General features: G+C 45.3%; 1 protein-coding gene across 1 annotated transcript in view; it reads left to right on the forward strand.

The window, feature by feature from the left end:
• The first annotated feature begins 6,779 nt into the window (after positions 1–6,779).
• The window catches only part of RFX7 (regulatory factor X7), a 176,761-nt gene continuing 159,282 nt past the window's right edge, over positions 6,780–24,258 (forward strand). The window contains exon 1 of the mRNA XM_075345747.1: positions 6,780–7,349. Within this exon, the coding sequence (XP_075201862.1) occupies positions 7,192–7,349 (158 nt within the window). The 5' untranslated portion in view covers positions 6,780–7,191. The remainder of the gene's footprint in view (positions 7,350–24,258) is intronic.

Consider the following 24,258-nt stretch of genomic DNA (forward strand, 5'->3'; position numbering starts at 1 on the left):
GCCTCCAGCACTGCTGTTACTTTCGGGTCCGCGATCAGTGCATGAGCTTAATGAGCGGGACCCGGAAGCAACAGCAGCACTGGAGACAGGCAAATATAAAAATTACTTTTTATTTAAATGACCGTTGCTTTCTCCGGTACATGTCACACGGATCACCTCAGTGTTCAGTCTGTGTGACATTTGTGATGCCATTTGTGACATGTCGCCATGTGGAGCACACGGACACACGTGAAAACACGGCTGTGTGAGTAACCCCATTGAATGTGTCCATGTCTCCGGTATTCTGTGTAATAATGACCTGCTGCAAATATGTTTAGTTTTTTTGAGCGGTTTTTTCTTTTTTTAACAGGTTTTGATTCTCAAAAACTTAAGTGGTTAAAAGAAGTGACCTGACCATTCTTCTTCATACTTTACAACAGAAGATGCCTGGGTGCCTTATGGAGCATTTTGTGATTGTTTCCAACTAAAAAAGCCCACTAGCGTCTTAAGCTGGGTTTACACACTGAGACTTTCTAGCGATCCAACCTGCGATCTCAACCTAGCCGGGATCGCTACAAAGTCTCTGGTGAGCTGTCAAACAGGCAGACCTGGCCAACGACCTAACAGCGATCCGGACCTGCAGAGCGACTAGCTGGTCGTTGGGGACGTGTCAAAAAAGCAGGTGAACTTCACCCGACTTCATTTAATGCCGCGCGGCTCTGTCTGTGTGCCGTGTAAGTAAATAAATAATTAAAAAATCCGGCGTGCGGTCCCCCCCTATTTTAATACCAGCCAGATAAAGCCATACGGCTGCAGGCTGGTATTCTCAGGATGGGGAGCCCCACGTTATGGGGAGCCCCCCAGCCTAACAATATCAGTCAGCAGCCGCCCAGAATTGCCGCATACATTAGATGCGACAGATCTGGGACTGTACCCGGCTCTTCCCGATTTGCCCTAGTGCGTTGGCAAATCGGGGTAATAAGGAGTTATTGGCAGCCCATAGCTGCCAATAAGTCCTAGATTAATCATGTCAGGCGTCTATGAGACACCCTCCATGATTAATCTGTAAATTACAGTTAAAAAACACACACCCCAAAATTCCTTTATTAGAAATAAAAAACACTAACACATTCCCTCATTACCAATTTATTACCCACAACAACGCCCTCCATGTCCGGCGTAATCCACGGTCCCCCAGCGTCGCATCCAGCTCTGCTGCATGCAGGTGACAGGAGCAGCAGAAGACACCGGACATGGAAGGCTTTGTTGTGGGTAATAAATTGTTGAACCAGGGAATGTGTTTGTGTTTTTTATTTCTAATAAAGGATTTTTTCAGTTGTGTGTGTTTATTTACTGTAATTTACAGATTAATCATGGAAGGAATCTCGGGGAGACGCCTGACATGATTAATCTAGGACTTGTTGGCAGCTATGGGCTGCCAATAACTCCTTATTACCCCGATTTGCCAACGCACCAGGGCTAATCGGGAAGAGCCGGGTACAGTCCCAGAACTGTCGCATCTAATGTATGCGGCAATTCTGGGCGGCTGCTGACTGATATTGTTAGGCTGGAGGGCTCCCCATAACGTGGGGCTCCCCATCCTGAGAATACCAGCCTGCAGCCGTATGGCTTTATCTGGCTGGTTTTAAAATTGGGGGGGACCGCACGCAGTTTTTTTTAATTATTTAATTATTTATTTCAATGCACAGTATAGACACGCCCACCGGCTGCTGTGATTGGGTGCAGTGTGACACCTGTCACTCAGCGTGGGGGCGTGTCTCACTGTAACCAATCATAGGCGCCGGTGGGCGGGGAAAGCAGGGAATACGAGATTGTTTAATGGGCGGCCGGCTTTTTCAAAAAAGGAAAAGCCGCTGGAGCAGTGTGAACGCCGTGCAGCGCCGGTCATCGGGGATCGGTGAGTATGAGAGAGGGGGGGACACTTCAGTCACTCGGGGGATTAGCGGTCACCAGTGAATCCTTCACAGGTGACCGCTAATCAGGACGCTACACAGACAGAGCCGCGGAGTCGCTGTAAAGTCCCCTTTACACACTGAAACTTTCTAGCGATGCATGCTGCACAGCGGGAAACAAAGGACCTAGGAATGGTCCTGAACGATTTGTAGCGATTACAACTTCACAGCAGGGGCCAGGTCGCTGATAGGTTTCACACACTGCAATGTCGCTGGGGAGGTCGCTGTAACGTCACAAAACCGGTGACGTTACAGCGATGTCGTTTGCGATGTTGTAGTGTGTAAACCCAGCTTTACTGAATGCTTACAGAGGTTGTCCGGGACTATTTATTTATTTTATGTTTAATCTTTCTTTATTAACGTAAACAAGAGAATTTACAGGAAGAAAAAAAAAAAGAAGATTCAAATACGTGATTACTTCATGTCAACTTACAGAGAAGAGTATAAGCCACATCCTAACTAACACCTCTTCTCTTACTATCATAAGGCACGCATATGACATGTAACCACCTTTTATAATACAGACAATCTCCTTCCAATTGAGAACTACACCTCAAACAAAGTGAGGCTACTGCCGAAAACAAAAAAGAAAAGGAAAAAATTTGAAGATTTAACGAGAACTAGAGAGAAAGGAAAGTAGCAAGGGGAAAAGATAAGGAAAAGAAGAGAAGGAAAAGGGGGAGAGAGGAGCAACAGAAAGAGAGGGAGGGAAGGCATGGTAGGGATTACTTCCCCAGTACTGGGCCGCTACATTGGACTAACGTAACACGCGTCATGCGTTACCAATAAGGTTCTGAAATGGTAGAGAATCAAGAGCCAGGGTCCAGGGGGTACAGATCCTAAGAAATTTATCCACTGAGTCATTGGTTTCTGCCGTTAGGGACTCCATCCTGTGGATGATGGCCATCTCCGCATACCACTCCCTCACAGATGGCATCCCAGTCGATTTCCAGTATCTCGGGATCACCATGCGTGCCGCCGTAAGACAGTATCTCAGAAGGCCCGCTTTCTGTGATTTAAGCGATCCCGGGAGAATTGAAAGCAGCGCAATCTGAGGGGAACCCACCAACTGCTCTCCGCAAATCACAGCGTATGCTTTGAACACGGACCTCCAGAAAGGTTGTATCAATGGGCAGTCCCACCAGATATGCAGCATTGTCCCCCTTCCCCTTCCGCACCTCCAGCAGCTATCTGAGACCCCGGGAAATATTGCGTGTAGAGTATCCGGGCACCTGTACCAACGGGTCAGAATCTTATAATTTTTTTCCTGTGCTGCACAGGCGATGGAAAATTTATGAGTGAGGATAAAGGACTTTTTCCAGTCCTCCTCAGGAATGAAAGTCCCCAAATCTCTATTCCACTTCTCGATGTATTTAAGGTCTCCCATGTCCGCCTCTGTAATCAGGAAACAGTAAATCAGAGACAAGAGATGCCCGGGAGAATCCTCCAGCAAAAACAATTGTTCAAATTTTGTGGGCTGAGCCGCAAAAAGCCCAAGTCTGTTGTCAACCATCAAGAAGGACCTAAGTTGAAGGTATTCCAGCCAAGCCGTTGGATGCCGACCCTCTGGGAGCAAAAGGGCCGAAAAGGGGGGTACTTCCAAACCGTGCAAAGTCTGGGCTATCCGTGTGTCCTCACCCCTCCTCCAACCTAAGAAACGCTCGACTCCCATCCCTGGGGGGAACTCCGGGTTAGAGAAAAGCGGTGAGAGTGGACCAGGACCCCTTGAGAGAGATCCCCGCCTGCACTCAACGTCCCAGACCCTTAGGGATGCCCTGAGAAACTCCACCTCTCCATCTATCTGTCCCCTCCGCAGCGGTGTGATCCACGGGAGGAACCGCAGGGGCGTTTCGGACCAAACCTGCTCCAGACTCACCCATTGTTTAGTGCTCCTATTAAATTGCCAATCCATTAGTCTCAGCAGAAGAGACGCCTTGTGGTACTTTTTAAAGTCTGGCAACCCTGCCCCCCCCTCTCCCTTACCTCTACGCAAGACTCTCCTCCTCACCTGAGAGCTCCTCCCTCCCCACACAAATTTGTTAATAATTGACTGTATTCTGGTGAAGAAAAACGATGGTAGTGCTATAGGGGCCGTTTGAAAGATATATAGAATACGAGGGAGAACATCCATCTTGATGACATTAATACGTCCAAACCAGGACAGTTTCTGTCTATCGATTTGTTTAAGATCTCTCATAGTGCGTTCCAACAAAGGGAGGTAATTGAGGTGAAAAATCTTGGTATTGTCCCGTGGTACCACCACCCCCAGATAAGTCAGGGCCGATGTCTGCCATCTAAAAGGAAAGTTGGATGCAATATGATCTACTTCCCTCCCCGGCAGAGTGAAATTCAAGGCTTCTGATTTATTATAGTTAACTTTAAAGTTGCTTATATGTTCGAAGTTCTCAATTTCCTTAACCAAGGAGGGAAAGGATATGTGGGGCTGTGTAATGTATAGGAGGAGGTCATCTGCATATAATGCCGCTTTACAATGATGCTCTCCCACCTCTATCCCTTTTATATCTGGGTTCTGTCTAATGGCCAAAGCCAAATGCTCCATTACGAGAACAAATAGGAGGGGGGATAAGGGACAACCCTGTCTGGTACCATTTTTTATGCTAATTGGCGCGGATAAGGACCCATTTACCTTTATTCTGGCAGTCGGTGTACTATAAAGGGAGGCCACTCCTCTAAGGAACCTGTCACCTATCCCCACCTGTCTCAACGCTGCCAACATGAAACTCCAGCTGACCCGGTCGATGGCTTTCTCCGCATCTATGGAAAGTAAACACATAGGTAGTGCCTTTGCCTTCGCCCGAGCCAGCAAAAGAAACGTCTTATTCGTGTTGTCTCTTGCCTCTCGGCCCCCCACAAAACCCACCTGGTCCGTGTGTATCACTTTTGGAAGCAAAGGTGCCACTATTTATTTATTTTTTTACTATACACTAGAATTGAGCGAGTACCTAACTATTCGTACTCGCTATACTCTTAACGAATACTGTCTACTACTCGTGTATTCATTCTGAATAGCGTGTGCAATGCAAGTCAATGGGGAAAACTCGCAATGTAACCCGAATTCCGCACTATTCGCTACTCGCACGAATAGTACAGCATTCGGATTGCTCGTTACTTTGCGAGTTTTTCCCCATTGACTTGCATTGCACATGCTATTCGGAATGAAGACGCTAGTAGTAGACAGTACTCGTTATGCGTATAGCAAGTATGAATAGTTAGGTACTCGCTCAACTCTACTATAAGCTTAACAACTAACAGGCAGGTAGTTGCTAACTCCCTGCCTGTTGTGCCTGGCGCCGATCTTTGCCAGCACAGAGGGCTCCTCCCGTCATAGAGCGGGCAGACAGCCCCTATCAGCATAGAATGGGCACAGGTGGCTTCAGCCGGCACAGACTGCTCCTTGCAGCATAGAGTGGGTATAGACGGGTCCTGCCGACACAGATGGCTCCTGCCGGTACAGACGTCTCCTTCCAGTAGAGAGTGGGTACAGACGGGTCCTGCCAGCACAGATGGCTCCTGCCGGTACAGACGGCTCCTTCCAGTATAGAGTGGGTATACACGGGTCCTGCCGGCACAGATGGCTCCTGCCGGTACAGACAGCTCCTTCCAGTATAGAGTGGGTATAGACGGGTCCTGCCGGCACAGATGGCTCCTGCCGATACAGACGGCTCCTTACAGTATAGAGTGGGTACAGACGGGTTCTGCCGGCACAGATGGCTTCTGCCAGTACAGACGGCTCTTTCTGGCACAGACGGCTCTGGCCGCACAGGCGGTTCTTTCTGGCACAAACGGCTCCTGTTGGTGATTCTGGATCTTCCGCTAACTGCACCACTTTTTCCATTTTCTTTGGTGCACATTACATTAGATATTACTGTTGTTACCCCCAGTGCAAGTCATGCAGAGACTGTAAGCGGTACCTGAGCTCCCCGATGCTCGATCGAGTGGTCAGCACACGTAAAGCACCCAAACTCCAAATCTGGACATTTTTTTTTTGTAAAATCCAAGTTCAGGACAAGCACTGAACTTCATTGTCCAGATTCACTCATCTCTAGTGGTTAAGAAAACTCATAGAAAAACCAAAACAAAAACCAGCTCACCAGTTTCAGAGGTCCGGAGTGAATCACTGGGTCTGCATGGAAAACGCCCCGACCAGGGCTGAAGAAACTCAGAAGAGAAAAGAACCATCCAGTGGAAATAGGCCAAAAATATAGAACATTTATTTCATTCATTAAAATAATGCCGCCTCAGAGCTGGCACCGACAGATCCACTGGGATGAGAAAACCAACGCGTTTCCACAAAACATTATGTCTTAATCATGGACTTTGTGGAAACGCGTTGGTTTTCTCATCCCAGTGGATCTGTCGGTGCCAGCTCTGAGGCGGCATTATTTTAATGAATTAAATAAATGTATATTTTACTTACCTTGCCTATCTCCACTGGATGGGTCTCTTCTCTTCTGAGTTAAATTCACAACAAAAAGACACACACGAAAAAGTGTTATAAAAAAAAATGCATAAAACGCCATTGCTTCCTGAAGATGTTTCCATTGAAAACCTTGTCAATTTTGCCAGCCTGATAAAAGCGTGGTGTGAACATTCCCTGAAGCAAAAAGTAGGCCTGAGCAGTGGTGTATAATAATATATGTGAGGCACACTGTATGAGGCACATAGCCCACTGATAGCTGCTGAGGGCCGTGCAGCACGGGGGCCACTGCCGGGAATAATGGAGCTGAGGCGCGGGGCTTCTTGTCAGTGCGGCACGATGTGTAGTAGTTGTTGTCAGGAGCAGTGCGCCTGCGCAGTCCGGGCGCAGCCTCCGCTCCTCTCCAGTGAGCGCCGTGCGGGCTGCTGGCGGCTGCAGTGGGACCAGGTGTTGGATTGAGCCGGAGCGCAGCTGTGAGGGCACTTCTGCCTTCTGTACCTTGATGCCCCCGTCCCCAGCTGCCCTCCGTGCCAGCTCCCATCCTGCTCCTAGCACCTAGCCCTCTCCCCTCCCCGTCCTCCAGCACCACCATGCCCGTGTCCCTGCTGCACGCCGCTCTCCGGCACTAGCTGCCCTCTGTCCACCCTCCCCCCGGCCGAGCTGCCCCCGTCATGTCCCTCCAGCCAAGGGAGGCGATATACTCGAGGTCGGGGTAAAGGCCTAGTGTGCAGAGCTCCTTCCGTCCTCCCGCGTCCACCCCTCCCCACTCCTCACACACCGAGCCCAGCATCAGCCGTCATCATGGCAGAGGAGCAACAACAACAACAAGCGGCGAAGAAGCAGCGGCCCGAGCAGCCCCAGCTGCCCTCCTCCTCCCCAGGGGCACTGCCAGCCTTGGTGACAGGACTGCAAGGGACAGAGGCCAGTGCACTGCAACAGAAGATCAAGAACTCCATCTGGTGAGCTCCATGTCATTCATTCATCTGCCATTGTATGTAGCCTACATGTGTGATGTCATCAGCCCCGGCTACACATGTACGCGTGTGATGTCATCAGCCCCGGCTACACATGTACGCGTGTGATGTCATCAGCCCCGGCTACACATGTACGCGTGTGATGTCATCAGCCCCGGCTGCACATGTACGCGTGTGATGTCATCAGCCCCGGCTGCACATGTACGCGTGTGATGTCATCAGCCCCGGCTACACATGTACGCGTGTGATGTCATCAGCCCCGGCTGCACATGTACGCGTGTGATGTCATCAGCCCCGGCTGCACATGTACGCGTGTGATGTCATCAGCCCCGGCTGCACATGTACGCGTGTGATGTCATCAGCCCCGGCTGCACATGTACGCGTGTGATGTCATCAGCCCCGGCTACACATGTATCGCGTGTGATGTCATAAGCCCCGGCTACACATGTATCGCGTGTGATGTCATCAGCTACACATGTACGCGTGTGATGTCATAAGCCCCGGCTACACATGTACGCGTGTGATGTCATAAGCCCCGGCTACACATGTACGCGTGTGATGTCATCAGCTACACATGTACGCGTGTGATGTCATCAGCCCCAGCTACACATGTACGCGTGTGATGTCATAAGCCCCGGCTACACATGTACGCGTGTGATGTCATCAGCTACACATGTACGCGTGTGATGTCATCAGCCCCGGCTACACATGTACGCGTGTGATGTCATCAGCCCCGGCTGCACATGTACGCGTGTAATGTCATCAGCCCCGGCTGCACATGTACGCGTGTAATGTCATCAGCCCCGGCTACACATGTACGCGTGTAATGTCATCAGCCCCGGCTGCACATGTACGCGTGTAATGTCATCAGCCCCGGCTGCACATGTACGCGTGTAATGTCATCAGCCCCGGCTACACATGTACGCGTGTGATGTCATCAGCTACACATGTACGCGTGTGATGTCATCAGCCCCAGCTACACATGTACGCGTGTGATGTCATAAGCCCCGGCTACACATGTACGCGTGTGATGTCATCAGCTACACATGTACGCGTGTGATGTCATCAGCCCCGGCTACACATGTACGCGTGTGATGTCATCAGCCCCGGCTGCACATGTACGCGTGTAATGTCATCAGCCCCGGCTGCACATGTACGCGTGTAATGTCATCAGCCCCGGCTACACATGTACGCGTGTGATGTCGTCAGCCCCGGCTGCACTTGTACGCGTGTGATGTCAGCAGGCCGGCTGCACTTGTACGCGTGTGATGTCAGCAGGCCGGCTGCACTTGTACACGTGTGATGTCATCAGCCCCGGCTGCACTTGTACGCGTGTGATATGTCATCAACCCCGGCTGCACTTGTACGCGTGTGGTATGTCATCAACCCCGGCTGCACTTGTACGCGTGTGATATGTCATCAACCCCGGCTGTACTTGTACGCGTGTGATATGTCATCAACCCCGGCTGCACTTGTACGCGTGTGATATGTCATCAACCCCGGCTGCACTTGTACGCGTGTGATATGTCATCAACCCCGGCTACACTTGTACGCGTGTGATATGTCATCAACCCCGGCTGCACTTGTACGCGTGTGATATGTCATCAGCCCCGGCTGCACTTGTACGCGTGTGATATGTCATCAACCCCGGCTGCACTTGTACGCGTGTGATATGTCATCAACCCCGGCTGCACTTGTACGCGTGTGATATGTCATCAGCCCCGGCTGCACTTGTACGCGTGTGATATGTCATCAGCCCCGGCTGCACTTGTACGCGTGTGATATGTCATCAGCCCCGGCTGCACTTGTACGCGTGTGATATGTCATCAGCCCCGGCTGCACTTGTACGCGTGTGATATGTCATCAGCCCCGGCTGCACTTGTACGCGTGTGATGTCATCAGCCCCGGCTACACTTGTACGCGTGTGATGTCATCAGCCCCGGCTACACTTGTACGCGTGTGATGTCATCAGCCCCGGCTACACTTGTACGCGTGTGATGTCGTCAGCCCCGGCTGCACTTGTACGCGTGTGATGTCGTCAGCCCCGGCTGCACTTGTACGCGTGTGATGTCATCAGGCCGGCTGCACTTGTACGCGTGTGATGTCATCAGGCCGGCTGCACTTGTACGCGTGTGATGTCATCAGGCCGGCTGCACTTGTACGCGTGTGATGTCATCAGGCCGGCTGCACTTGTACGCGTGTGATGTCATCAGGCCGGCTGCACTTGTACGCGTGTGATGTCAGCAGGCCGGCTGCACTTGTACGCGTGTGATGTCAGCAGGCCGGCTGCACTTGTACGCGTGTGATGTCAGCAGGCCGGCTGCACTTGTACGCGTGTGATGTCAGCAGGCCGGCTGCACTTGTACGCGTGTGATGTCAGCAGGCCGGCTGCACTTGTACACGTGTGATGTCCTCAGGTCGGCTGCACTTGTACATGTGTGATATCAGCCCCAGGTCATCTTCTCATGTACTGCACACGTCATTACATACAGCACTAAACCAAGATTTTAGGAAGGTGTGGAGAACATGCTAAAAAGTAAGAATTCTTTGAAAAAAATAAACTATTAACACTTATATTTTTTAATTAGCAAAATGCATAGTGAATGAACAAAAAAAGAAATCACATCAATATTGGGCGTGATTCCATTGACCTGCGAACTAGTGTCCATTCTTCAAGGTGCACTTGCACCAAGGTTTTAAGTGAACTTGGCAGAGGTTGTTCCAAACATCTTGGAGAAATAACCTCCGATCTTCTGTGGATGTCGGCCTGTGTGCAATTCCCAATCCCATACAGACTCTGATACGATCAGGGCCCTGTATAGGGTCATAACAACAACACTCCTTGTGCTTTACACTGAAGATCGTTCTTGATGACATTGGCTGTCTGTTTGGGGGGGTGGTTCTGCTGGAGAATAAATTTGGAGACAGACACCTTTCTGATGGTATTATTATACGATGGATAAGTATTTGGCTCTATTTCTCAGCATTGAGGACACCAGTTATCCTGACCAAATCTCCAACTCCATTTGGTAAAATCTAGCCCCAAAGTAAGGAACGTCCACCATGCTTCACTGTTGCCTGCAGACTGTCAATACTGTAAGACTATCCAGCGAACAAAGTGCCTTTTCTTACAGAGACACAGAGAAGTTTGACCAGAAGTGGTCATCATGGAAGAATTGTGGCCAAAAACAATGTTGACATGAAAACAAGGCCATGTGACTTGACTATGCACAAAAACATAGGGACTGGGGGGCTGAAAACCATCAACAAAAGCTCTGAACTGAGGAGTCAAATTGTGAAAAATCTGGCTGTAACAAAGGGCAGTTTATTCACCCAAAGGCCGCGAGCGGTATAATGAGTGTCTGCAGGCCACAATAGACCTGGGGAGGATCCGTGCAACTTTGGACTCAATTTTTAACAAATGAAGTTGTGGATTTGGCCAAGATTAATGGGGTCCCTAATGCTGAGACATGCTGGCAAATACTTATCAATAATGAAACCTCATCAGGGAGGTGTCTTATTGGCTCTAAATTTTCTTTGCAGCAAGGAAATGAGTCCAAACATGCAGACGATGTCATTAAGTACAATCTTCCCTGTTAAGAAGGACATTTAGTCCTGGAAGTGTTGTGACCCCATAGCCTTCTCATCTCAACATTGAGTCTGTCTGGGATTACATGAAGAGACAGAAGGATTTACAAAGCCTACATCCACTAAAGATCTGTGGTGATTTCTCCAAGATGTTTGGAACAACCTCCCTGTCAAGTTCCTTCAAAAACTGATGCAAGTGTACCTAGAAGAACTGATGAAGGCAAAGGGCGGTCATCACAAATCCTGATATGGTTTAGAAATTTCTATTCACTTTGCATTTTGTTAACTGTTAAAAATAAACTATTAATACTTCTATTTTTTTTTATAGTATTCTTATATTGCAACATTTTTTCCACACTTGCCTGAAATTTTAACGTGTGTGTGTGTGTGTGTGTGTATGTGTATATATATGTGTGTATATATATATATATATATATATATATATATATATATATATATAATATATATATATATATATACACATATACACTGTTCCCTACAACATCAGCATGTCCCTACATATATACACTGCATGCCATGGGTGTCTCTAGCGCACAAGTCACTATGAATGTACATACATCGCACACATGTACGTGACCCTACACAAGTGTGTATCAATATCTGCAGATACATATTTTTTTATTGTGCCCAGATATGTTTACACCATGAACTCTGCACATAAACTTCATTTGTCATGTGATCTTTACATATACTGTATCATCTCTTGTGTATATGTCACTTGACATAAACAATAGATCTCATATGTACACAGGATGTGACCTGGTCCTGTGTTATCTCATACTTGTACGACATTTAACCTACATGTGCTAGCTCATACCGTGTCTGTATGTAACACACACCGTGTACATTCTCAATCATACATGTACATATTTATATCACCTGTACAATCCCACATATGTAGCTATTTCTGACCTGTACACTCTCATACATGTGTTTTTTTTTATTTGACTAGTGCATTCATACATTTGTATACTTCTATAGCCTGTACGCACTTACGTGTGTATAAGTGATGTGGCCTGTATGCTCTTGTGTGTGTGTGTGTGTATATATATACACGTGTGTGTGTGTGTGTATATGTATATATATAATATATATATATATATATATTATGGCCTGTCCGCTCTAATACATGTGTGTATATTTATATGGCTTGTACACTCTCATACATGTGTATAGTTAAATGGCTTGTATGCTCTCATACATATATATATATATATATATATATATATATATATATATATATATATATTATATGGCCTGTACGCTCTCATACGTGTGTGTGTATATGTGTATATGTAGATTATATATATATATATATATATATATATAAAATTACTCTCATACATGTGTATAATTATATTGCCTGTAAGCTCTCATATGTGTATAGTTATATGGCCTGTACGCTCTCATACATGTGTGTGTGCGTGTATATATAATGTATTATATGATCTGTATGCTCTCGTGTGTGTATATGATCTGCACGCTCTCATATATGTGTGTGTGTATGTGACCTGTATGCTCTCATACATGTTTATATATGATCTGTACGCTCTCATACATGTGTATATATATGATCTGTACGCTCTCATACATGTGTGTGTGCGTGTATATATAATGTATTATATGATCTGTATGCTCTCGTGTGTGTATATGATCTGCACGCTCTCATATATGTGTGTGTGTATGTGACCTGTATGCTCTCATACATGTTTATATATGACCTGTATGCTCTCATACATGTGAATATATGATCTGTACGCTCTCATACATGTGTATATATATGATCTGTACGCTCTCATACATGTGTATATATATGATCTGTACACTCATACATGTGTATATATATGATCTGTACGCTCTCATACATGTGTGTGTATATATATGATCTGTACACTCATACATGTGTATATATATGATCTGTACGCTCTCATACATGTGTGATCTATACGCTCTCATACATGTGTATATATGATCTATACGCTCTCATACATGTGTATATATATATGATCTGTACGCTCTCATTCATGTGTATATATGACCTATACGCCCTCATACATGTGTATATATGACCTGTACGCTCTCATACATGTGTGTGTATATATATATATATATATATATATATATATGATCTGTACGCTCTCATACATGTGTGATCTAAACGCCCTCATACATGTGTATATATGACCTATACGCCCTCATACATGTGTATATATGACCTGTGCGCCCTCATACATGTGTATATATGACCTGTGCGCCCTCATACATGTGTATATTTCTATGGCTTGTACTCCAGGGTCATCTCGTAGATGTCCTATGTGCAGCATGGCTGTCACCTGGGCACACTCATTGTTCTTGTGCAGCCTGGTTCAGGGTATAAATAGAAGTTGGTAGTGGCGGCTCTAGATGTGTTTTCTATGTGGAGGAGGAGGGGTAGGTGAGATATTTATTTTGCAGCTCCCAGGAAGGATGATGCCTGCTGCCTCTCCATGCACACAGGGCACTGCAGATCTCGGGGCCGTGTACAATGCCGTCTCCCCATTACCCTGCAGATCACTGGATGGAGATGGTGGTTGCTCTCCTCAGGGATGACATATTTGTACAAGAATAACAAAGGTGGTCAGATGTAGTCTCATTTGCTGAATGGCTGGCTGCCTTTTTTTTCTATCATCAGGTCACTAGACTGATGCATTATGGGAGTGTCTAATACTGATGGATAAAAATCACACCTGTTTAGACGGCTTATTGGCACGATCTGCACCCGTACCATGCACATCATGTTATTAGGTTGCATTCATGATTAATGGGGTTTCTGGAGCCCCTGCTCGACTCCGGAGATGTATATTTTTGTACCCTCCTCTGCACTGGGCTGGGTAGAAGCGATCGGATGAGGCTGTTTACATTCCCTTGCAGCTGGTATCATGTCATATTTCTGACAAAATGGCTACAGAGTGCAGACCTTGATTTAATACATATAGACACCCTTTTATGCATAATTTACGCTCCCCGTGTTTTCTAGCAGATTTAATAAATGTGATTTACAACCTCTCTGCTGGATTAAGTATTAGTCTTTGCATACAATGGCTCGGGGGCTGTTGATGCGTTCATATATTTCTTGCAAGCTCCTTCTATTGTGGTAGTAACAGACATATGCATTGTTTGTGGTGCCAGCTGTGCAGCACTGGGCAGTCGCTGCAGATCGGCTGGGACCAGGGTTGTATGGGAGAAATACAAGGTTAGTTGGGAAATGCATAAATCAGACTATAAAGGGACACTGTTCAATCTGGAACCCAACTGGTTAAACCATGTTGACAAGATTAGTGGTGATGGGAGGACTTGATCCCATGACCTTGTAGATTTAAGTGCAATGCTCTTAACACACATACACTCCCATTTAATAATTAATAAACATAATCTGCCCGGACCACGCGGCTCTGGTAGCCAGCAGGGGTGTTATGTGCAGTCTGCAGCATTTACTTGGATGTCACTGAATTGGTGTGACAAATGGCAATCGTACACTTTGTTTTGGCAGCTAGTTTTACCCGGAGTGTGACTTATTCAAGCAATGTCAAGGTCATATAAGGTGCATTAAATGAAGAGCACATGTCCTAAAACGGTTCTGTACCCAAGAGCTTCCCAGTGTTCATGGTGATGCCTCGGCCACGGGCTGGTATAAGTTAGGGCTTATTTCTGCAGACCATGGTTGTTTCAGGGGAGGGGTAGGCCCCCTTTGGTTGTGTGTATTTGTCACTGAAAGGAGTTAAGTGTTAACTGTGAATTTCAGTATTAATTATTTTAGCAGTTCTGTAGTCTATTGCCATAGGTTGTTGGCTGTTCATTGATGATGGCGCTGTCTGTACCCCTACAACTGGGGTTACACAGCAACTTTAGTTACATTTAGTTTCTAGTGATGGGTGAAGTCGCAGATATCCGGGATTGGCGGGACTAACCGGACAAAAAAAAAAATCCGTTCCGGCCCAGAATTGATCCCTGATATTTGACCGGACGCCTGTCCCCATATAAGTCTATGGGGACCAGAATCCGGCTCTTAAAAATGGTGGTGGAAGGGTTAGGAGGATTAGAGCAAGGGCGCGAATACTGACAGTCTGCGTCGTGGCTGTAACTGCTTTCGGGCCGCTCACACTTTTTCCGGGGCCGCTCATTTACCTTCATGCATATTCACTTCTTCCCTCGCCTACCGATAATACTGCAGTCTGTGATTGGTTGCAGTCAGACGCGCCTCTAGCCTGTGTGACAGCATCTAGCTGCTTGCGATCACAGACCCTGTCTGTAGGTCAATATTGTGATATAAAAAAAATAAATTGGTGTAGGGTCCCCCCATATTATGATACCCAGCCATGATAAGGCATTTGGCTACAGGCTGTAGTCCTCAGCCGTGCGCATATCTTGGCTGTTTATCAAAATAAGAGGAACCATATGTGGCTATTTTTTTTTTATTATTATTATTTAATTAATAATTTAAATAACCGGCTTCTGGTTCCTCCCAATTTTGATGCCCAGCCATGATAAAACCCGACAGCTGGTATTCTCAGGGAGACTCATGCTTATTGGCCCCTCCCAGCCTAAAAATAGCAGCAGCCCAGGATTGTCGCATCTATTAGGTGTGACAATCTCGACACTTTACGCGGCCCATCTCGATTGCACTGGTGAGATAGTAATAAGGGGTTAATAACCCAACAGCTGCCACTAAGCCCTAAATTAGTAATGGGAGGCATGTATGAGACCCCAATTACTGATCTGTAAATGAAAAGAAATAAACACCGAAAAATTCCTTTATTTGAAATAAAATACAAACAACCCACCCTCTTTCACCAATTTATTAACCCCAAAAGCACCCAGGTCCGACGTAATCCACATGAGGTCCCACGACATTTCCAGCTCTCCTACATCTGAAGGCAGAATACGCGGCTGTAACACAATGACTGCCCTCTGAGACTGAGCTGCGCGATGAGTGGTGACGTCACTCAGGTTATTTGCGGTCACAGCTGAAGGTTCTCACGGTCCTCCACCTGTGATCGGAGGTAACCTGACCTTAGGTGACCTAATTAAACTCAGTGAACTCCTCTCAGGTGGAGGTCACGGAGTTCACAGGTCTGCATTTTCTGGCTGAAATCCGCTGTTTTTTTGCCAAGAGATGCAGATTTGGTGCTGACATTTTTACACCATATTCCTGCACCCAATCTACGTTTTCTGGCAAAAAATTGCATCATACTGCATGTGGTTTTGGTGCATTTTTTTTTTTTTGCCAGGAAGTGTATATTGCGTGCAAGAATATTATGTAAAAATGTACCGTAATCACCAAATTTATATCTCTTGACTCAAAAATGCAAAAAGAACTCCTGTTTTGACGCTGTTTCAGTGGTGTATTCTACCCATAGGTGCAAATGTGGTGCTGAAATGTCTGCACCAAATTTGCACCTCCTGGCAGAAAATCACACCATAACCGCGTGAAAACCGTTTTGTTTTTTCTTTGTTTTTGCTTTTTGGGCCAAGAGATGCAGATTTGGTGCTAAAATTTTTATACCATATTCCTGCACCTAATCTAGGTTTCCTAGCAAAAAAAATAAATAAATAAATCACATCACTACCGTATTATACCACATGCGATAATGATGCATTTTTATTTTTCCAGGAGGTGTAGATTGGGTGCAAGAACATGCTGTTGAAATTTCAGCACCACATCTGCATCTCTTGGCAAAAAAACCTGCAGTTTTTGCCAGGAGATGCAGATCGGTGAGGTCACTGACTTTACTGAGGTCAGGTTACCTGCGATCACATGTGAAGGACCGTGGGGACCTCCAGCTGTGACCGCAAATAACCTGAATGATACCACCGCTCATCGTGCAGCTCAGTCTCTGCCTGAAGCTCACAGCGGGCGGTCATGTTCTGTGGTTCCGCCCTGTCACTTCAGGTGTACCAGAGCTGGAATAGTCTTCGGACCTGGGTGTTTTGGGGGTTAATAAATTGGTGAAAGAGGGTGGTGTTTGTTTGTATATTATTTCAAATAAAGGATTTTTTCGGTGCTTGTGTTTTATTTATTTTTACTTACAGATTAGTAATGGGGGGGTCTCATAGACGCTCCCCATTACTAAGCTAAGGCTTAGTGGCAGCTGTGAGCTAACATTAACCCCTTATTACCTTGATTGCCATTGCACCAGGGCAATTAAGAAGAGCCGGGTAAAGTGCTGGGATTGTCACATCTAATGGATGCGACAATCCTGGACGGCTGCAGGCTGCTATTTTTAGACTAGGGGGGGCCTAATAAGTATGGGTCTCCCCAGCCTGAGAATACCAGCTCCCAGCTGTGGGGCTTTATCATGACTGGGTATCAAAATTAGGGGGTAGAGGGAGGTGCGACGACAACTGAATGGTGTTTTAATACTATTTATTTAAATAATGGGATACAACTTAAAGGAAGGAGATTCAGATTAGACAGAAGGAAATAGTTTCTGACAGTGAGGGCAGTCAGGGAGTGGAGCAGGCTACCACGGGAGGTGGTGAGCTCTTCCTCATTGGAAATCTTCAAGTGGAAACTGGATAAACATATAGCTGGGATGATTTATGAAAGCCTGCGCTCGCAGGGGGTTGGACCCGATGGCCCTTGAGGTCCCTTCCAACTCTACCATTCTATGATAATTTTTTAAAAAAAAAGCAGCATGTGGTTCTTCCTATTTTGATACTCAGCCAAGATAAGCACATGGCTGGGGGCTGCTTTATCTGTGCTTGGCATCATAATATGGGGGAACCCTACGCCAAATTTTTATTTATTTTTTTACTGTACGATAGACTTGCAGACAGCGCCTGTGATTGGTTGCAGTTAGATGCTGTCACACAGGCTGGGGTCACGTCTGACTGCAACCAATCACAGACGTCAGGACTGCCGTGGGCGGGGAAAACATTGTGAAATCTTCAGTTTGCGCATTATGAGATAGTTTATAGTGGATTTTGACGTGTTTAGGATCATTATCCATTTGTAGAAGCCATTCTCGTTTCAACTTCAGCTTTTTTACACATGGTGTTATGTTTGTATCAAGAATTTGTTGAAAATTCTTTGAATTCATTCTTCCCTCTATTCGTAAAATGTTTCCCTTACCATTGGCTACAACACAACCCCAAAACATGATTGATCCACCGCCATGCTTAATGGTAGGCGAAATATTCTTTTCCTGAAATTCTGCCTTTTCTCCACACACACGTTTGATCATTTGGCCAAAGAGTTCCATTTTAACCCCATCGGTCCACCGGACTTGTTTCCAAAATGTACCAGGCTTGTTTGTTCTTTTGCATACGTCTGATGCTGAATTTTATAGTGAGGATACAGAAGATGACTCTTCCATGAAAGCCATATATATATGCAGGTGTCTCTGAATAGTGGAACACACTGGATCACACACTAGCACACGTCACCCAGCTTTCCCAAGCACGCTTCTTGCCCTCTGGCATACACAAGGTAACACAGCCAAGTTATTCTCACACTCTTAGGCTATGTTCACACTAGAAAAATGATTTTTCTTAAGAAATTTCTTAAGAAATTTCTTAAGAGTGCACCTGTGTTAAAAAATGCACCAAAAACGCACCTGCGTTTTTGCCGCGTTTTCGGTGCGTTTTTGGTGCGTTTTTACCGCTGGTTGCTCCCTGCGTTATTGTGCCAATTATATATGGCAAATAACGCAGTTAGCTGCAGAAAAGAAGTGACATGCTCATTCTTTTTCTTAAGAAAAAAACGCAGTGTGCGCACAGCTAATTTTTTTTGCCATAGGTTTTGCTGGGGAATGTCTGCAGAAAGGTTACAAGAATTTCTCAAGAAATTTCTGCAGCAAAAACGGACCAAAAACGCAGGTAAAAAACGCAGTGTGTGAACATAGCCTTAAAGCGTTCGTGGGTATGTTTAGAGCAGCAAGAAACCAACTTTTTAAATATGAGAAATATGGACAGATCTGCACTACATGCTGCTTCTCCTGGGGTCTAACCTTGATATTCGGTAGATGTTATATCGTAAAGCGTCTCGCCAGACCCCTCACTTCTCTCTCAGCTGATGTAAGAGTGGGATGGCTGATTACATTCTACTTCCAGTTTTAGTCCTCATTTCTGCTGTGGTTCATATTTTCCCCCAGGAACCTACTTGTGAACCATATGCAAACATCCTTCAAGCATTCTATACATACCACACATGAATATGATGTATCCATATTTCAGGCTTGGAAAAAGGTTCCAGGAGCCGAAACGTTGCCTGGCACACTTTATGGACCAATACAAGTCTCCTTTTTTCACTGCAATCTATGGAGTGCTGCGTTCATTACTTTTTGACCTTTTTTCAGAGAGATATTGCGTTTCTGTTGGTTGCCAGCTACCAAAACATTTGCAATTTCACCCACAGATGCAAATATGCTCTCTAATCATGGATTTATCTATGGATTTTGTAAAACTAGATTTATGATACAAAAAACTTAAAATATTTTTACTTTTTCCCAGCTTTGCAGTACAGTCAGAGCAGCTACACAAGGTGAAAATATTGACACCTCTGTGTTTCACACCGATATGTGTCAGTGGAGGCATACAGGAACCCAATGGTTATCCAACATTGACAGCTACCTGGTAATTACTCTGTCTATACACCTAAGGCCCTGTCACACACAGAGATAAATCTGCAGCAGATCTGTGGTTGCAGTGAAATTGTGGACAACCAGTGCCAGGTTTGTGGCTGTGTACAAATGGAACAATATGTCCATGGTTTCACTGCAACCACAGATCTGCCGAAGATTTATCTCTGTGTGTGACGGGGCCTTTAGGGTCTGCTCTTAAAGGGAACCTGTCAGCAGATTTGGGGCCTATAAGCTGTGGCCATCACCATCGGGCTATTATATACAGCATTCTAACATGCTGTATATAAGAGCCCAGGCCGCTGTGTGTAACGTAAAAATCACTTTATAATACTTACCTAAACGGTCACTGTGGTGCATATGGGCGTCTCCGTTCTCTGGTGCCGGCGCCGCCTCTTTCTGCCATCTTTGTCCTCGTTCTGAAGCCGCGTTGCATGACGCGTCCTACGTCATACACACTGGCCGTTCCTGCGCAGGCGCACTACAATACTTTGATCTGCCCTGCTCAGGACCTCAATACCGGCAAGTGTGGATGACGTAGGACGCATAGGGCACATCTCCCCAGCCACCACCTTTATCAGAGTACCAGAGTGTTGTTTCTTTGACCTCATTTCGACATCTTGTTTTTTTTTTCATGTACGTGAAGAAAAAACTACTGCGATTTTTATCAGTGTTTTGAATCACATTTTTATCGATGTCTGGTTAGTGTCAGTTTTTGCCAGCAGTGTTTCATCAAGTTTTTTTTTTTTTTTTGTTTTTTTCCTAAGAAAACAATGATGTTGACAAAGCTTCATCTACCCATTAAATAGGACATTAGTTTGATGTCCATGATTTTCGTGGACCCACCAACTTGTATAGGTGATTTTATTTCATTACTCAACTCAAAAATGGATGTCCCCCAAGTTTTTTTTGTTTTTTTTTCTTGTGGACACACAAAAGAACATGGACACGGACATATCCATTCAAGTCTGTCTGAAATCGAGAGCATGTGAGTGAAAAACAGATATCTGAATGAGGCCTAAGTAATGTGCAGTAGTTGCTGAGCAGTGTTTTCAAAGCTAATGAAAAGCAGGTCTTTCTAATACATTCCGGCCTGAGCCAAAAGTGTGATCTACCAGGAACATTCCTAGCTTTGACATATGTACCGTGTTTCTCCGAAAATAAGATAACGGTCCTTATATTATTTTTGCTCTGAAAGATTGGCTGGGGCTTGATTTCAGGGGATGTCTTTTTTTTTTTTTTCTTTTTTCTTTTTTCTATGAATAGCAATTCACATTTATTCTTAAAAAAAAATTAAACATCTATTCAAATATAGTCATATCGCATTCTGGAACATCAAGATAACAATCCAAACCCTGTGTGTAACACATCTATCTATCTATGTATGTCTCTATCTAGGGAAAATAAGTGTTTGATACACTGCCGATTTTGCAAATTTTCCCACCTACAAAGAATCAAGAGGTCTATAATTTTTATCGTAGGTACACTTCAACTATAACAGACAGAATAAAAAAAAATCCATAAAATCACATTGTATGATTTTTTTAAATAATTAATTTGCATTTTAATGCATGAAATAAGTATTTGATCATCTACCAACCAGCAAGACTTCTGGCTCTCACAGACCTGTTATTTTTTTTCTTTAAAGGCAACCAACCACCAGGATTTAGTAAGTAAAGGCCGTGTCATGCTAGCACTAGGGTGCTGAAGACATTGCAGAGAAAACTATAAGGCTATGTGCGCACGTTGCGTAAATACATGCAGTTACGCTGCGCTTTGCAGCGCAGCATAACTGCATGCGTCCTGCGTCCCCTGCACAGTCTATGGAGATTGTGCAGGGGCCGTGCGCACGTGGCGTTTAAGAGCGCAGCGCTTCGGCTACTGCCGAAGCGCTGCGTAAAAAGAAGTGACATGTCACTTCTTTCCTGCGCTTTGCCGGCAGCTCCTGCTCTGTCTATGGCAGGAGCTGCAGGCAGAGCGCATGGAATCGGCGCTCACTATGGACATTTCTGCCGCGATCTAAAGCGCACATGTGCTCTTCAGATTGCTGCAGAAATTTCTGCAGTGACTGTATGCAACGTGCGCACATAGCCTCAGCGTCAGGAACTCATGCACAGTGTAAATAAAAAAAACAAACTGCACAGACGCTGATGCCGTTCATAGTCTTCTCCAGAGTGTCTTCAATAAAATGCCACCAGAGATCATGGTATTCGCATGTGCGGACTTTGGCTCCATTTTAATGAAGACATCATTACTGTGGCAATGCAAATGCGCCGTCAATAGCATCTATGGCGGCTTGGCATGTTATTTAAATAAAGAAAAGGGGGCAAGTCATGGAGGACATTAGAGGAGGACTTTACAGTGAGGACCCAACCCACTAAGGCCCGCCCCTGCTGCACACGCCAATCAAATGTGCAGTGCATTTTTGCAATGTTAATTACAGATATTTCAGCAACCAATCATCCGATCTTTCAACAAAAGGTGTACTTGAATTCAGCATCCTAGTGCCAGTATGGCACAGTCTTTACCTTATATAGCAAAATTCTGGTGGTTGGTTCCTTTTAAGAAGCCCTCTTACTCTGCACTCATTACCTGTAATAATTGCACCTGTTTGAACTCATCACCTGTATAAAAGACACCTGTTCACACAATCAATCATATGCCAACTTCTCCACTTTGGCCAAGACCAAAGAGCTGTCGAACGACACCAGAGACAATATTGTAGACCTACACAAGGCTGGGATGGGCTACAGGACAATAGGCAAGCAGCTTGCTAAGATGGCAACAACTGTTGGCGCAATTATCAGAAAATGGAAGAAAGACAAGATGACTGTCCATCTGTCTGATGTTCCATTTAAGATCTCGCCTAGAAAGATAAAGATGATTCTGAGAAAGGTCAGGAATCGGCCCAGCACTACACAGGAGGACCTGGTTAATGACCTGAAGAGAGCAAGAACCACAGTCTCGAAGATTATCATTAGTAACACACTACGCTGTCCTGGATTAAAATCCTGCAGGGCATACAAGGTCCCCCTGTAAACATCAGCACATGTCCAGGCCAATGACCATCTGGATGACCCAGAAGAGCCATGGGAGAAGGTCAGATTAAACCAAAATAAAACGTTTTTGTATCAACTCCACTCTTTGTGATTGGAGGAAGAAGGAGGATGAGTACAACCCCAAGAACACCGTTCCAACCATGAAGCATGGGGGGGAAACATCATACTTTAAGTGTGCTTTTCTGTAAAGAGTGCAGGATGACAACACCGTATTGAAGGGATCATGGATGGGGTCATGTGTTGCAAACCTTGGCCAACAACCTCTTTCCCTCAGTAAGAGCATTGAAGATGGGTCGTGGCTTGGTCTTCCAGCATGACGATGACCTGAAACACACAGCTACAGGGCAACTAAGCAGTGGCTCCGTAAGAAGCATTTCAAGGTCTTGGAGTAGTCAAACCAGTCTCCAGACCTGAACCCAATAGAAAATCTTTGTAGGGAGCTGAAGCTCAATGTTGCCCTTTGACAGCCCTGAAACCTGACAGATCTGGAGAAGATCTGTATGGAGGAGTGGGCCAAAATCCCTGCTGCAGTGTGTGCAAACTGGGTCATGAACTACAGAAAACGTCTGACCTCTGTATTTGCAAACAAGTGTTTATTGACCAAATATTAAGTTCTGTTTTTCTATTGTATCAAATACTTATTTCATGCAATAAAATGCAAATTAATTATTTAAAAATCATACAATGTGATTTTCTGGATTTTTTTGGGGGGTATTCTGTCTGTCACAGTTGAAGTGTACCTATAATAAAAATTACAGACCTCTCCGTTCTTTGTGGGTGGGAAAACATTTTCAAAATCGGCAGTGTATCCAATACTTATTTTCCCACTGTATATATCTACACACACACACACACACACACACACACACACACTAGGGCTGTGGAGTCGGAGGTCATTTTGATGGAGTCGGAGTCGGTATAAAATGCACCGACTCCTAAAATATATAATAAATTGGGGACAGTAGTGCAATGCAGAATGTGCTGAATATTTTTTCATAGGAATTTGGGAAACTTATGAAATGTCCTATAAATGTCTGTTCTATTCCTGATCTAAGGCTGCATTCACACACAGCGTTTTTGCTGCGTTTTTTGAGGATACGTTTTTCAGCTGCAAAAGCAGACCAGCTTTTTAAAAAACCGCATCACCTGAAAGCTTTTTGAGCTCATAGATAATGCTTTCAATAGCAAAAGCAGATTAGAAAAAGGCCACACAAACTAACATGCTCATTCTTTGTGAGGATCCCCACAAAACGCTGTGTCTGAATGTCCTATCTTGAAACCCATTGCGTTTGCTGGGATGCCCAGAGTCACTGCATTTCACTGAACTATTTTGCCATCAATGTTCGATATGTTTGTGACAAGAAAGAAATTGTTAGCAAGACACTGGCAGTAAAAGATACTAAAGCTCATCACACCGGCCAGTTTCTCCAGGCCTTAGTGGAAAAAGTTATGCAAGATTAGGAACGCAAAAAAGAACAGGTTCTTGCCATTGTAACGGACAATGCTTCAAACATAAGTACAAGTAAACTGATGAATGAGAGTAAGGCTGGGGCCACACGGGGACTACTGCGATCCCCTTGCATGAGACTCGGCTCGTGCTGGCAGTAC

This window comes from Anomaloglossus baeobatrachus, chromosome 4, assembly GCF_048569485.1.
Source record: "Anomaloglossus baeobatrachus isolate aAnoBae1 chromosome 4, aAnoBae1.hap1, whole genome shotgun sequence".
Classification (NCBI taxonomy): domain Eukaryota; kingdom Metazoa; phylum Chordata; class Amphibia; order Anura; family Aromobatidae; genus Anomaloglossus; species Anomaloglossus baeobatrachus.